Source organism: Hemibagrus wyckioides, linkage group LG18 (genome assembly GCF_019097595.1).
Source record: "Hemibagrus wyckioides isolate EC202008001 linkage group LG18, SWU_Hwy_1.0, whole genome shotgun sequence".
Taxonomy (NCBI): Eukaryota; Metazoa; Chordata; class Actinopteri; order Siluriformes; family Bagridae; genus Hemibagrus; species Hemibagrus wyckioides.
This window is the reverse complement of record NC_080727.1, coordinates 2,196,053-2,211,906: the sequence shown is the minus strand read 5'-3', so window position 1 is coordinate 2,211,906 and position 15,854 is coordinate 2,196,053. Positions and strand designations below refer to the sequence as shown.

At 40.1% G+C, this 15,854-nt stretch overlaps 1 protein-coding gene across 9 annotated transcripts in view; it reads left to right on the top strand.

Annotated features, from left to right (window-relative positions):
* Positions 1-15,854, top strand: part of mapk10 (mitogen-activated protein kinase 10) — a 64,801-nt gene that overhangs the window by 22,289 nt on the left and 26,658 nt on the right. For 7 of the 9 annotated variants that reach the window (XM_058414745.1, XM_058414741.1, XM_058414739.1 and 4 more), the window contains exons 3-8: positions 1,958-2,127; positions 11,136-11,265; positions 11,849-11,907; positions 13,275-13,413; positions 14,773-14,938; positions 15,270-15,341. In XM_058414745.1, the coding sequence (XP_058270728.1) occupies positions 1,958-2,127; positions 11,136-11,265; positions 11,849-11,907; positions 13,275-13,413; positions 14,773-14,938; positions 15,270-15,341 (736 nt within the window). The remainder of the gene's footprint in view (positions 1-1,957; positions 2,128-11,135; positions 11,266-11,848; positions 11,908-13,274; positions 13,414-14,772; positions 14,939-15,269; positions 15,342-15,854) is intronic. The other 2 variants (XM_058414740.1, XM_058414742.1) reach the window with 1 other exon arrangement.

Sequence of the window (15,854 nt, the reverse complement as noted above, 5' to 3'; positions counted from 1 at the left end):
TAAACCTAAAAATTTCAGGTTTAGATTATCATTTCTTAGAATCCTCGAAATAGAGGATTTCAGAGTGATTGTTTAAACGTTTGTAGGATCTATTTGATTGGAATTATCCCCGTCACCAGCAGATGAAGTGATTAGATTCAGGAATTTTTCCAAACATCATCAAGGTCACAGCAAGATGAGGGTGTGAATCGAGTTCTGCTTGGTTCTGCTTTCTCTTTTTCTTCCCTGTAACATTTCTAATCCCTTTATAGAAACCCTAATTTATTAGCCAGCCTAATTATCCGTTGAGGTTGCATGAACCTGAGCACTTTTCCTCATTAAAATGCTGCGTGTACACCTCTAACGAACGCTACCTCTGAAAGTTAGGAGCTGTATTCTAATCACACCTGCCCTCTGCTTTAATAAGAGATAGCATTTAGCCAAAATGTGTGTTAATCAGGGTGAAATTAGTGCAGCTACCAAATTAGCTGCGGTCCATCGCAGTGAAGGATGAGTCCCAGGATGAATAAATTCTCTCTCCTTCAGCCATCGTAATCCCTCAAGCATGTTATTGTAGAGCCGCAGAGGTTTAATCTAAAAAAAAAAAAAAAAGAATGTCCTTTCTTCCCAAATCAATACTCAGGCATCCATGTGTGCTCACACGAGAAATACACTATAATGCCAAAAGTTTTGGAACGTCTGCCTTTCCATGCACATGAATGTAATATGGAGTTGTCCCGCCCTTTACAGCTATAACAGCTTCAACTCTTCTGGGAAGGCTTTCCACAAGGTTGAGGAGTGTGTTTATGGGAATTTTTGACCGTTCCTCTAGAAGCACATTTGTGAGGTCAGACACTGATGTTGGAGGAGAAGGTCTGGCTCACAGTCTCCACTCTAATTCATCCCAAAGGTGTTCTATGGCGTTGAGGTCAGGACTCTGTGCAGGCCAGTCAAGTTCCTCCACACCAAACTCACTCATCCATGTCTTTATGGACCTTGCTTTGGTCACTGGTGTACAGTCATGTTGGAACAGGAAGGGGTCATCCCCAAACTGTTCCCACAAAGAGCATGAAATTGTCCAAAATGTCTTTTGAATGTCTCGATTTGTATGAAGCTGAAGCATTAAGAGTTCCTTTCACTGGAACTAAGGGGCGGAGCCCAACCCCTGAAAAATAACACCTGAATTCGATTTAGATTTAGAGGGGTGTCCCAATACTTTTGGCAATATAGTGTGTATAAAAAATATCAATGTTATAGACATATTAAAGCTCCAAATCAATGCATTAAAGTATTCAGTGTGAGTCAGTGTGTGTCTTTCAGTGTGTGTTTGTGTGGATGTTGGATGGCATTTGCCAGAGTCCACATCAACACCCACGTGTGTTTATCTATATTTCATGCTCGCAGTTTATATTTAGTCTCCGTCCTCCAGCTGACCTGATGCTCGCTCTTCATTTCTGTCTGCTGTTCTGCTTACAGTTTACACAGGAATAAAAAACAGAGGATAATTAATTAGCTTTTTATTTTGTTTCTGTTGTTCGTTGGCTGGTACTTTGTCTCTCTGAGTCGCCTCATTTATCTGTTCATCGTTCATATATGATGTCATGTAGAAACCTGATCATTTGATCTGTACAGAAACACACTGGGTAGATTGAAAAAAATGGAACCTCAGAAACATAAGGTCCTGAACATTGGGAATATTGGGAATATTGGGAATATTGGATGCTTGGAATATAAGACACTAGGGGATTTGTCTGTGATCTAACAAACTAAAGAAAATATTACAATGCTGATCTACAGCAACACTAATAGGACAAAAACTAAAGTATACTAAACCAGTGCGGTCTCTGAAGTGGAGCTTTAGAGACAGAAAAAAACATTAACTTAATAAAAGAACTGTCTCGGGTTCTAGGCCTGAGATTTGATGAACAGTTTGAAGGTTCTATCCCTGAGATTTGATGAAGGTTTCTTTCCCTCACAGGGTTTTGGTAAACAAGTTGATGTGTCTTACATCGCCAAGCATTACAACATGAGCAAGAGCAAAGTGGACAACCAGTTCTACAGCGTGGAAGTCGGAGACTCCACCTTCACGGTTCTGAAACGGTACCAGAACCTCAAGCCCATTGGTTCTGGGGCTCAGGGAATAGTGTGGTGAGTAGACACCGTTCTCTTTATTTCTTGCCATGCTTTTTCATCCTTTTTTTTTTTTTTTACAGTTTAGGGACATTAGGATCTTGGGAACATTTTGGGAACATTTTGGGAACTGTTGGGTTCAAGAAACATAAACATAAAAATGTTTGTACTAAGTAAAGTTCTGGGTCTATTGGTCTCTGGTCACATAGTGTCTAGGGTGTATTGGACCGTTGAAAAATTGGGTCCTTGAAACACATAAACCCTGGGAATCGTGGACAATCTTGGAATTTTGGACTCCTTGAACATGGGAACATAGATCCCTAAAAGATTGAAAAAAAATTTAAAGTTAGGCTCTAAGAACAGTCCCAGGTTTTAGGGAAACAGTCCCCTGGAATTGTAGAAAAGGCCATGAGGACATATGAGCTTGTAGACATAGGACTCTAGAGACATAGGAATACTGAGCCTTAAAACATAGAAACGTAGATATTAAGAGGACAAGATCATGGAGCAAATTAGTATTATGGAACCTTGGCTATTGTGAGTACATATAGTTTAGGACACTTGTGGTTGAAGTGATCTAGGGACATAAGACCTTGGGAACATCGGAATCATCGGAATATCCCTGGAAATGTTGATCCTGGGAACACAGGACTGTGAGCCTTTGGCATCCTGAGAACATAAGGTTCTTAGGTTTATTAGATGCCGGGAACACTGGGTCCTAGAAACATAGGAACTCTGGGAACATTAGACAATGGGAACATTGGGAATGTGGAGAACTAGGAATGCTTAACTCTAGAAGCATAGGACCCTGGGAATGTAGAACCGTAAGACTGAAACTTTAGAAGATAGAACCCATAAGAGCATAAAATGAAAAGTTGACTTAACTTAAAATTTCAAGGCAACTTGCTGCACAGCTTTTTTGAGTTTACTCAACTTTGGGCCAAGTTGTTCACTCAACCCAAATCACTGAGTAAAGTCACACGTCTCTTTTTTGTTCAGCTAACAGTTTTGTTAGTTAAAAATACTTGTAATTCTTTTCTAATGTGTCTCAATAAATGATGTTATGTGAACTTTTTTTTGTGAGTTTTATGGACAAAGGATGTTTTGTTGTAGTTAGCATTTACACAATGTTACAAAATAAAACTATAAGATAGAGATAGATAGATAGATAGATAGATAGATAGATAGATAGATAGATAGATAGATAGATAGATAGATAGATAGATAGATACTTTATTCATCCCAAAGGGAAATTCACAGCTTCCAGCCGTATCCACAAACACAGGTAATAGATAAAATAGGAAGGAATATAACAAAAATACTAAAAAAACCAAATTAGGGTACAAAAATATAACAAAAAATATATCAAATAACAAAATATTACACAATTTAACAAAATATAGCAGAAAAATACTAAAGACAGAGATTTAAGGAATAAATATGGAGAATGAGATGAGAAACAAGATAAGTAATGTGCAAAACAAGTGTTTAAGGTTACGGACCTAGTCGATGTGCAAAAACTGCGTGTTTATGAGTCCTGTGCAAATCCTGGATTAATGTCAAAATCAATAAAAAACAAACTGAAGATAAATGAAGATTCACTTTTAACCTTTTAACATGTATAGGCTTTGACTCTATTCCTTAGAATGCTTAAAACATTAAAACACCAATAAACATAAAATAAATTGTTTTTAGAACTGCAACTTTAAAACATAGCAGTTCAACACTGGATGGTCTGCCCACCTTTCAACAACGGAACATTGCCAAGAATGTCAACATGTTCCTTACAAAATACACTGCAATCAGCATTACAATTTTCAAACAAACAGTAAACTAAAAAAAATAGTACGAATACAAATGAAATTCAAATAAAATGGCACAATAAAGAATGTGAAAAGATGAAAAATAAACACACAATCAACAACAAAACAAATTAATTAAAAATGACACTGTAAGACATTATCTTCACTTTTCAACAACTCAGCTGAACAATCCTTTTGATTAATTAACATTTCAACATTAAGATGCTAATATCTGTTTAACTTCAAAGATGCTCACACAAGATTTCAACGTTCACAGAAAGAGTTTAGTTTTCAGGGACAGAGTAGTGAGTGCCCATTTCCATAAACACCTTCTCAATTACCTCAAAAGTATATTTGAGTTCTTTTGGGTATTCAAAATCCAAGGCGAAGATAAGGCCAAACAGGTAAGAAACAGCAGATTGTAGGTCTGAAATGTCTTTCAGAACAACTGCCTCCTCCAAAACAACAGCAAAGTTTGTAAAAGTAGGTAGTGCGCTAGGGGCAACATCATCCTCAGTTATAGCAAGAATTTCCATTTTCATCCCTCTGGTCTGTCTGTCTGCTGGAGATGTGTCCTAATGAAACAACAAATACATCATTATCAGCTGAGTTTTGTATCTTTTTTTTCTGAAAAACACAACTAATTATATGAAACAACCAAATATAATAGTTTTAGTGTGGATGGTTTATGAAGTTTTCTTTTTATAATTTCATGGAAAACATTTTGCTTATCCTGCATGTGGATAAGATGTGGATGCAAATGCAATGTACATACTCAACTGTTTTGTCTGTTAATAAAGACAAAACATTAAGTTAATCTAATAAGTCCACTTTATCATACTTTTTCTGTGATGTAATAAACAACACGATTATATTTTGAGTTAAGTCTATATGACAAATTGCACATTATTTCCAGTAACTGATAAATATAGCCAGGATTACAAAACAAAGTTAGATTAAAGTTAGCTTGATATTCAGACATTAGACAGACATTCGGAAGCGGCATTTTAGGGACCGTCGACAAATTTCTTTACGAATAAAATGTGGTATTGTTACTTACCTGGCTATGTGCCCCAGTTATTCTAATTTCTTTATAAATAAACATATGCCATGTGTCATTGCATACAGCTTTTGTTATTTAGTATTAATTATGTATCATGTGAAGTAATTTGTAATTATTATTATTTTTAATTTTTAAAAAATCATTATTTCTTCAATAGCTTCTAGGTCATGTGACCCTGTGACCCAAACCTAGTACCAACATAATCTACTTGGTCATCCCTACAAGGTACACCACTTGTTATCCCAAAATATGTCTTTACTGATTTTTTTTATTTGTTTATTTTCTTCATTTGTTTAATTCATTTCTTATTTAAAAACAAGTAATTTTGACTCACGATTAAACAAAGTTTTTTAGTGTTATTACCCAGTGGTCTTCTTAAACACACAAGCAGCATTTCCATATTTTTTCTATCTATCTATCTATCTATCTATCTATCTATCTATCTATCTATCTATCTATCTATCTATCTATCTATCTATCTATCTATCTATCTATCTATCTATCTATCTATCTGTCTTAATTATTATAAGATAGATAGATAGATAGATAGATAGATAGATAGATAGATAGATAGATAGATAGATAGATAGATAGATAAAGACAGACAGACAGATAGAGACAGACAGACAGACAGACAGACAGACAGACAGACAGATAGAAAAAATATGGAAATGCTGCTTGTGTGTTTAAGAAGACCACTGGGTAATAACACTAAAAAACTTCGTGAGTCAAAATTACTTGTTTATTTAAGTAAATGAATGAATTAAACAAATGAAGAAAATAAACAAATAAATAAAAATCAGTGAAGACATATTTTGGGATACAAAGAGGTGTACCCTGTGGAGGTGTCCAAGTAGATCATTTTGGTACTAGTTTTGGGTCACAGGGTCACATGACCTAGAAGCTATTGAAGAAATAGTTTTTTTTTTTAATTAAAAAATAAATTAATAATAAAAAAATGCATATGGCATGCAATGCTGCATGCCATATGTATATTTAAGAAGAAATCAGAATAACTGGGGAACGTAGTCAGTTAAGTAACAAGTACCACATTTCAGTCGTACAGAAATTTGTCGACGGTCCCTAAAATACCGCTTCCGAATGTCTGTCTAATGTCTGAATATCAAGCTAACTTCACCGCGGTGATTGCGACATATTTTCTCCTTGATGAGAACGTTCATGCAAACTTTCTTTAAAATAATAAGCTTGCCCAGTGACACTACATTACTTAATTATGATTTTAGTTTCAAAACCAGGTCAAAACACACAATTGTACATTTTACTGGCATTAAAAACTTATACAGATATATTTGCATGTTGCAAACAATGCTTAATGATCACATTTATGTTTTACAAACATTTTAACAATCTAATAAATATAATAAAATGAATAAAGATACTTACTTTAAACGATGAAGTTTGACTTACGTTCAAAATGGCGCTATCATGTTACAGCGCGCATGCTCCAACCACCAAACCTCCATGTGTGCTGTAAACTGTGCATATCCAGTCAGCAGTTTAAATTAAGTTGGTCAGACAATTTTTGAACCAACATACACTATATTGCCAAAAGTATTCGCTCACCTGCCTTGACTCGCATATGAACTTAAGTGACATCCCATTCCTAATCCATAGGGTTCAATATGACGTCGGTCCACCCTTTGTAGCTATAACAACTTCAACTCTTCTGGGAAGGCTGTCCACAAGGTTTAGGAGTGTGTTTATGGGAATTTTTGACCATTCTTCCAGAAGCGCATTTGTGAGGTCACACACTGATGTTGGACGAGAAGGCCTGGCTCTCAGTCTCCGCTCTAATTCATCCCAAAGGTGTTCTATCGGGTTGAGGTCAGGACTCTGTGCAGGCCAGTCAAGTTCATCCACACCAGACTCTGTCATCCATGTCTTTATGGACCTTGCTTTGGTCACTGGTGCACAGTCATGTTGGAAGAGGAAGGGGCCAGCTCCAAACTGTTTCCACAAAGTTGGGAGCATGGAATTGTCCAAAATGTCTTGGTATGCTGAAGCATTCAGAGTTCCTTTCACTGGAACTAAGGGGCCAAGCCCAGCTCCTGAAAAACAACCCCACACCATAATCCCCCCTCCACCAAACTTTACACTTGGCACAATGCAGTCAGACAAGTACCGTTCTCCTGGCAACCGTCAAACCCAGACTCGTCCATCAGATTGCCAGATGGAGAAGCGCGATTCGTCACTCCAGAGAACGCGTCTCCACTGCTCTAGAGTCCAGTGGCGGCGTGCTTTACACCACTGCATCCGACGCCTTGCATTGCACTTGGTGATGTATGGCTTGGACGCAGCTGCTCGGCCATGGAAACCCATTCCATGAAGCTCTCTGCGCACTGTTCTTGAGCTCATCTGAAGGTCACATGAAGTTTGGAGGTCTGTAGCGATGGACTCTGCAGAAAGTTGGCGACCTCTTCGCACTATGCGCCTCAGCATCCGCTGACCCCGCTCCGTCAGTTTACGTGGCCTACCACTTCGTGGCTGAGTTGCTGTCGTTCCCAAACACTTCCACGTTCTTATAATACAGCTGACAGTTGACTGTGGAATATTTAGGAGCGAGGAAATTTCACGACTGGATTTGTTGCACAGGTGGCATCCTATCACAGTTCCACGCTGGAATTCACTGAGCTCCTGAGAGCGACCCATTCTTTCACAAATGTTTGTAAAAACAGTCTGCATGCCTAGGTGCTTGATTTTATACACCTGTGGCCATGGAAGTGATTGGAACACCTGATTCTGATTATTTGGATGGGTGAGCGAATACTTTTGGCAATATAGTGTATTTCCACTTGTTAAGTCAACTTTTTTTTAGTTTTATTGTCCAGTTAACTAATAGATAATAGTTATTAAAACTTTTTGCAAGTTGGATTTTTTATAGTGTAGGACCCTAAGATGTAGGGCACTGGACACAGAACCATGGGGATATCCCAGGAAAAATGGAACGTCCCGTGGGAATACAGGACTGTGAGCTGATGGCATCCAGAGAACACAGAGCACTGGGAATGTAGGACACTGGGAACATGGTTTTCTTGGGATTGTTAGATTCCAGGAACACTGGATCCTAGAAACATAGAAATTCTTGGAATACAGAACTGTAGGACCTTAGGATTCTTTTGGTGTGGGACACTGGGAGCTTGGAACACAGGGGGCAGAGGATCCTGGGAACATACTGTAGAGCCTCAGTAAAGATTTTGGTTTTGAGCCATTCTTTAAAACGGATAACTGGAGGTTGTGTGTTCCAGAGCTTTGGAGCAGAAAATCAAAATGCTGCTTCAACACGTTCACCTTCTGATTGACTTCAGGGTCGTTCCACACTTTAACACTGATTCAAATAAAATGGCAGCTAGCATTCTGCTAACACACGTCACGTATCTCTGCGGGGTGTAAGGTGGTCTCAGACACGTCTGTTTCCCTCTGATAGATCTACACCTGTTAAATTCTTCTACTGCGTTAGCATGTAATAGATGGTAATAACTGCGTGAATGACATTTGAAGCGCCCGAACTTCCTCCCACAGAGTCGTGGGAAATATGACTGGCTGTTTCTTTGAAGTTGTCCGTCACACGGTTGTCAGATGCAGTGTCCTCCATCTCCTCCTCCTCATCCTCCGGCTCCTCCTCCTCGCCTTCATCACTTCCTTTTCTCCCTGTCATGTTAGGTTCTCTCTCTCTCTCTCTCTCTCTCTCTCTCTCTCTCTCTCTCTCCCTCTCTCTCTCTCGTCTTTCTCAGGCGTTTTGCTGGTTGTGTAAAGCAGACTGGACAGCTAATGGAGTGGTGTGTGTGTGTTTGTGTGTGTGTGTGTGTTTGTGTGTGTGTGTGTGCTTGTGTGTGTGTGTTTGTGTGTGTGTGTGTGTGTTTGGTTGACTGCAGCAACTTGGTCTGGCGGACACACAGCCATAATCTAATTTAGTGGCGTCTCTTCAGCACTGGTCACATGACTGGGACTGGCTGCCAGATTATTCCAATCAACACATCAATGAGAGAGAGAGAGAGAGAGAGAGAGAGAGAGAAAGAGATACCCAGAGAGAGGGTGGGGGGGGAGACAGAGAGACACAGAGAGAGAGACAGAGAGATAGAGGATAATGATGAGGGGATTAAGGTGATGAGAGAGAGAGAGAGAGAGCATAAGGATTAAGGCGATAAGAAAAAATGAGCGAGAGAGAGAGAAAGAGAGACAAAGAGAGAGACAGAGACAGAAGAGATAGAGAGAAATGGAGAGAGGATAAGGATGAAGGAATGAAGGAGATAAGAAGAAATGGAGAGATAGAGAGAGAAAGACAGAAATATTAGATACGGACTGGATGGATGAAGGTGATAAAAAAGGAGAGAGAGAGAGAGAGAGAGAGAGAGAGAGAAGGAGAGAGAGAGGATAAGGATGAAGGGATGAAGACAATAAGAAAAAAGCAGAGAGAGAGAGAGAGAGAGAGAGAGAGACAGAAAGAGAGAGAGAGAGACAGGGAGAGAGAGAGACGGAGAGAGAGAGAGAGATAGAGAGAGTTACTCTACACTACAGTGTTCAGGATCAGGAGATCAGGTGTTCTGCTCTGATGGAGTGTGACGTCGTTCTGTCGGTTCTACACTTGAGGTGATGAGTAAAGCCTCATGTAGAACCTTCGCTTCGGCTCCTTCCCACTTCACTCTGATGGGTCACAGTGGAAGCCAAAAAAACCACACACTCTCTCCAGAATATTCTGCTGTTTCCATGGCGACGAATCCGTTTCATCGTCCATATCCATAACGATCTCCTGTTTTATACACTGAGCTTTTCTAGCTAGTTAAAGTCCATGGTTTTTTAAGGCTAGCAAATTTGTGTGTGTGTGTGTTTGTGTGTGTGTTTGTGTGTGTGTTTGTGTGTGTGTGCATGTTTCCAACAGTGTATATATTCACGTCTGTGTGTCTCCAAGCGCGAGGGTGTGTGTTGTAAGCGTGTGTGTGGAATACACTCCAGAATTAGCGAGCGCACAGCTTTAGCCATCTGCTGCCTGACATGTCCTACAGAGCCACGAACACTTTCTATACGTTCTACACACATTCTGCTCCAAAAATGAAAAAACAAACACGTTAGAGCGTCATGGCGTTAAATAATCAGTCATTTAAATCCGTTTAATTTACCACAGATACATCCTGCGTTATGATTTAATTGTATATAAAAGCTACAGAAGGTTAACAGAGTGTGTGTGTGTGTGTGTGGGCGGGGCATCAAATTCAGGACATTATATATAGACTACATATGACTAGCTGGCTAGTTTTGCTAGCATGTAGGACATGGAACGGATCTTCTGGGTAGGTGTTGAGTGCGGATGAGTCAGAGTCAGAGTCAGGGCTCTGTGCAGGACGCTCGGGTTCTTCACTCCAACCTTCAGCTCATCCATGATGTCTTTATGGAGCTCGGGGCTTTGTGCACAGGGGCAGTGTCACGTCTGGAGCAGTGGTCATTAAGCTTAACGAAGGCCAGTGAAGGAAATTATAATGCTGAAGTGTTCAGAGACAGTTTACACGACTGTGTGACGTCAGGGGGCAAATACTTTAGTGTTGAGTGTAGAGAGCGTGTCCAGAGTCTATAGTGATTGACTAAAAGGGCAAAGATTCTGTATCTATCTATCTATCTATCTATCTATCTATCTATCTATCTATCTATCTATCTATCTATCTATCTATCTATCTATCTATCTATCTATCAATTTCATTAAATTGAACGTTTTGTCATATTTAAAGTGAAAGGTACGAGGAAAGAGAGTGTGAAAATGTCAGTGTGATTTATTATAGAGCACACACACACACACACAGACACACACACACACACACAGACACACACAGACACACACACACACACACACACACAGACACACACACACACAGACTTCATAGTCGGTGATTCTGCATATTTCGACACTCTCACACCGTATCCCCATGTGGCCACCACACAGACGTCTGACTTTAATTTCCTGTAATCCTGCCAGACTCACAGGATGCTGCTGAGCTCCGGCTGCTTTTTGTTTGTTTGTTTGTTTTTGTTTTGCGCTTGTTGAGAAATCGCTGTAATATTATAATAGTACTGAAAGAACTGAAATTTACTGATGGAGTGCTTGGTGTTTTACTGGTGTGTGTGTGTGTGTGTTTGTGTGTGTTTATTAACAGTGCTGGATATGATGCTGTCCTGGACAGAAATGTGGCTATAAAGAAGCTCAGCAGACCTTTCCAGAACCAGACCCACGCTAAGCGCGCGTACAGGGAGCTGGTGCTCATGAAGTGCGTCAACCACAAAAACGTGAGTCAGAACGAGAAAAACACACACCATCAGGATGAAAACGACAAGAATAAAAGAATGATCAAAGAACATTCCAGGAAGAACAGGAATTCTGTCCGTTTTACAGATACAGAGAGAGAAGGATAGATAGATAGATAGATAGATAGATAGATAGATAGATAGATAGATAGATAGATAGATAGATAGATAGATAGATAGATAGATAGATAGATAGATAGATAGTAAAAGACAGAAACGGGGCGGGGGGAATAGGACACTGCAGATTCATGAGTATGAAAAAGAGAAAGAGAGATTTTCACACACTTTTCATAGATCCTAAGATCCTAATGTACCAGCTATCCCCCCAGTCTCTCTCTTCCTCTCTCTCTCTCTCTCTCTCTCTCTCTCTCTCTCTCTCTCTCATGAATCAGCAGTGTCCTTGACTCGCTCAGAACAGAGAAACAATAAAAGAAAGGACACCAAAAAAAGACACGATTGAACTTTTTTTTCCTCCCTGCAGGCTGTTTGGTCAAACATTTTACTAAATGGATTCACATCTTTTCTCTCTCTCTCTCTCTCTCTCTCTCTCTCTCTCTCTTTTCAGATCATCAGCTTATTAAACGTTTTCACACCACAGAAATCTTTAGAGGAATTCCAGGATGTGTAAGTACACATTAGAGACTTGTACACACACACACACACACCTTCATGTGCTAGCTTTGTAGCGCTCGTTAGCTCTCCTGAGTCGCTCAGACTTACAGAACTCCGGCTCACTCTTTTCATTGCTGTCTTATTGATCAGAGATCTTCATTAGACTCAGCACAAACATTTAATCCAGCTGTTGTGTGTGTTTGTGTTTGTGCATTTGCTCTTCCTTTGTTCATTAGTGTGTGTGTGTGTGTGTGTGTCAGCGTGTGGTGATGCCAAAATGCTAATTTATTCCTCTCAGACTTAATTGAGATGAGAATTGATCTGTGTTTGTAATGAACAGGATCAGGCAGTGGACACAGAGCGGTGTCTCTTCTTTGCAAAACTAATCACTTCATCTGCAATCGAACACTTTAGGAAAAAGGGGAAAAAAAAGTTTATTGTTTAATTTAACAATGCTAATCATGGTTCGAGGTGAAAAACAGTTGCCATGGGTGCTAGCAAGAACTGAGCTAGGAGTGTGTCACCTGCAAGAAACAAAACACCCAAATCTTATTTATTTTTATAAGGAACAAGATGACTTTTTATCCATTTAGAGGTACATACATTAAACATCGCAAAAACCCACATCTATAAAGATATAATGAACACACACACGCTTCCTCTGACACATATAAACATATAATAAACACACACGCTTCCTCTGATACACACTGAAGCAAATATATTGAAACTACTGCCCCTGCTCCTTCACATGGAGGTGGAACAGGCCACAGTCTGCCCTCTGCCTCATACACCAGCTCACAAATGCTAGCAGAAATCTGACGAACGGAGCTACAAGTGTAGAAGAAATAACACAAATTTTAATTTATTAAGGAACAAGATGATTTTTATCCATTTATAGCCACATTTTAGTGTTGTTCAATTAACATCAACGATACATGTGTTTATAAACCTATAATAAACATCTCCATACAGAAACCTTCACCATGACCGATCAGAAAGACGAATTTAACACAAGTTTGTTTATGATATTATTTAAAGAGCATCAGTTAGCTGGCTGTAGAATTAGCATCAAGGTTCTGCTTCAAAAAATTGGAAAAATCGTGTGCATTTTATTTTTTTCAGACTTGTTATTTTGAAGGCTCTGTAAATGAGGCAGACTTTCCGTGTTTCTGCTGACTCGATCGTAACATTAATCAGCAGCTCTGTTCTCTCTATGAGAGTCCGTAAAGATCGTCATCGATCGTCAGATCGTCAGAGAGGGCTTTGTGCTGAAATCAGGACGAGACCGAAGACGTTTCAGTGTCTGTTTGTGGTCTGAAGGTGATAGTTATGAGTAGATAACGTATACTTTATTCATGGACTTCTCTCTGGTGTAGGTACCTGGTAATGGAGCTGATGGATGCTAACCTGTGCCAGGTGATTCAGATGGAGCTGGACCACGAGAGGATGTCCTACCTGCTCTACCAGATGCTCTGCGGCATCAAACACTTACACTCAGCCGGCATCATCCACAGGGTGAGAACAGGATATGGGTCTTAATGAAAAATTTTAAACGAGCCTCCGATGCTCTGTCTACCAACTCCGCAGAAGTCTACTGACACAAATGTTCTAGATGACATGGACATGCTTCTCGGTCTTTTGGTTAAGTTCATGTTGCGTTCTTTAGTCTGGCTTTGAGAAGGAGATAGTTCTGGTTATGGTTCTGTGTAATGGTTCTGGTGGTTCAAGTGGTTAAGGCTCTAGGTTGTTAATCAGAAGGTCAGGATTCAAGCCCCAGCACCACCAAACTACCACTGTTTGGCATCTGAGCAAGTCCCTTAAGCCACTCTGCTCTAGGGGTGCTGTATCATATCTGCCCCTGAGCTCTGACCCCAACTTCCTCACCCTGGATATGTGAAGAAAAGAATTTCATGTACTGTATTGAACCGAGGGCAAGAGCAAGTCTTTATTATCACCACACATACAATACAGCACAGTAGAATTCTTTTCTTCGCCAATCCCAGCTGAGGAAGTTGGGGTTAGAGCACAGGGGCAAGTATGATATGGTGCCCCAAGAGCAGGGAGGGCTAAGAGCCTTGCTCAATTGCCCACAGGGGCAGGTGTGATATAGTGTCCCTAGAGCAGGGAGAGTTAAGGGCCTTGCTCATGTGCCCATAGAGGCCGGTGTGATATAGTGCCCCTAAAGCAGGGAGGGCTAAGGATCTTTCTCAGTTCCCCACAGGGGCAGGTATGATATAGTGTCCCTAGAGCAGGGAGGGTTAAGGGCCTTGCTCAAGTGCCCACGGGGGCAGGTATGATATAGTGCCCCTAGAGCAGGGAGGGTACCGTGGTAGCTTGGTGGTGCTGGGGCTTTAACCCCGATCCTTTACAACCCAGACCCTTAACCATTTGAACCACCACTTGTCTGTGTGGTGATAATAAAGGCATTTTCTTCTTTAATTAAAAATTGATCCTCATGATCGTGTTAGCTGTAGCATGAGTAACAAACAATGGCCTTTTTGAAGAAACGATCCCAACCTGCTGCTCCTGCTGCATCACAGGGAGGCTCACAAATGTCTTGTCAGTGATTGGCTGGAGGCGTGGCTTGCAAGAGCATGGCTGACATCAACATTCGGCACCGTAAACTTAAAAATGTTTCTCTTTAGAGTTTAGAGCCTTTGACAAAAAACCTTTTCACTGGACAATCGTCACTGTCGCTAGCAAAAAAAAAATGTAAATGGTATATAGTAAATAAAATTGTCCAGTTAACTGAACTGGACAGTAGAACCTCTTAAGAGTGTTAAATGACAAGAGTGTAGAACTAGCATTAGTGTTAGCAAAATGTCTGGTATCTCGCTGTCTAACCTCAACTAGCTTCCTGTTCCTGCATTATAGGATTTGAAACCTAGCAATATTGTGGTGAAGTCGGACTGCACGCTGAAGATTCTGGACTTTGGGTTGGCAAGGACCGCCGGGACTAGCTTCATGATGACCCCATATGTGGTGACGCGGTACTACAGAGCCCCAGAGGTCATCCTGGGCATGGGGTATAAAGAGAACGGTAGGATGCAGAAATGCTAGCTCTGTTTGTGAAACTTTGTGTGTGTGTTTGTGTGTGTGTGTGTGTATAGATTTCCTGTCACGGCCAGACCGCCGGAGGTCTCACAGCACCGCACCGGCTTTAATTAGCGGAATAGTCGTTAGCTCCTGACTTTTCCAAGCTCACTAATTATATCGCTGAACTGATTTAAAACCAGCGCAGCTACAGCTCTTAACTCTTTTTACTGGTGACATGCCATTGCTAACGCTAATGCTAGTCCATATTTAACATGCTGTCGCTAACTCTTCATTTCTCCCTCTCTTCTGTCTTCTTCCTGCTTCCATGCCTGCAGTGGATATTTGGTCAGTCGGTTGCATTATGGGTGAAATGGTGCGCCACAAAATCCTCTTCCCTGGCCGAGACTGTATCCTTACAATCAAACAAACAAACAAACAAACAAATCATTATTGTTCTAAAGTATATGGATGTGATACGGAACGCTGATGTAATGAAATGTTTAGCTGTATGCTAAACCGGAATAGAGCGATCTTTCAGCATTAGTAACATGACTAGCTTCTTAAAGCCTAATAAATATCAAGAACAGGAAATGACTTCACAACATTACATGTAACTCTAAACAGATAAAATAAAAAATAAAGTGTGAAAGTTGTTAATTAAAAACCTAAACAAAAAAACTCTCCAGGATGTGCAGTTATTGCAATATAATCAACTTCCTGTTAGAATGCTAACAGCTTAGTTTTCTTCCAATTTAGCCAGATCTAGCAAATACATATAAATGGAACCAAATAAACGTTATTCAACCAAACGGATCATATTTCTGGGAAAACTAAACAGCTGTAAAATTATTTTAATAACTAAGTATATTGCTAAGTTATTTTCAAGCTAATTAGCCGTGTAAACTTGTCAGCTTCCTCGA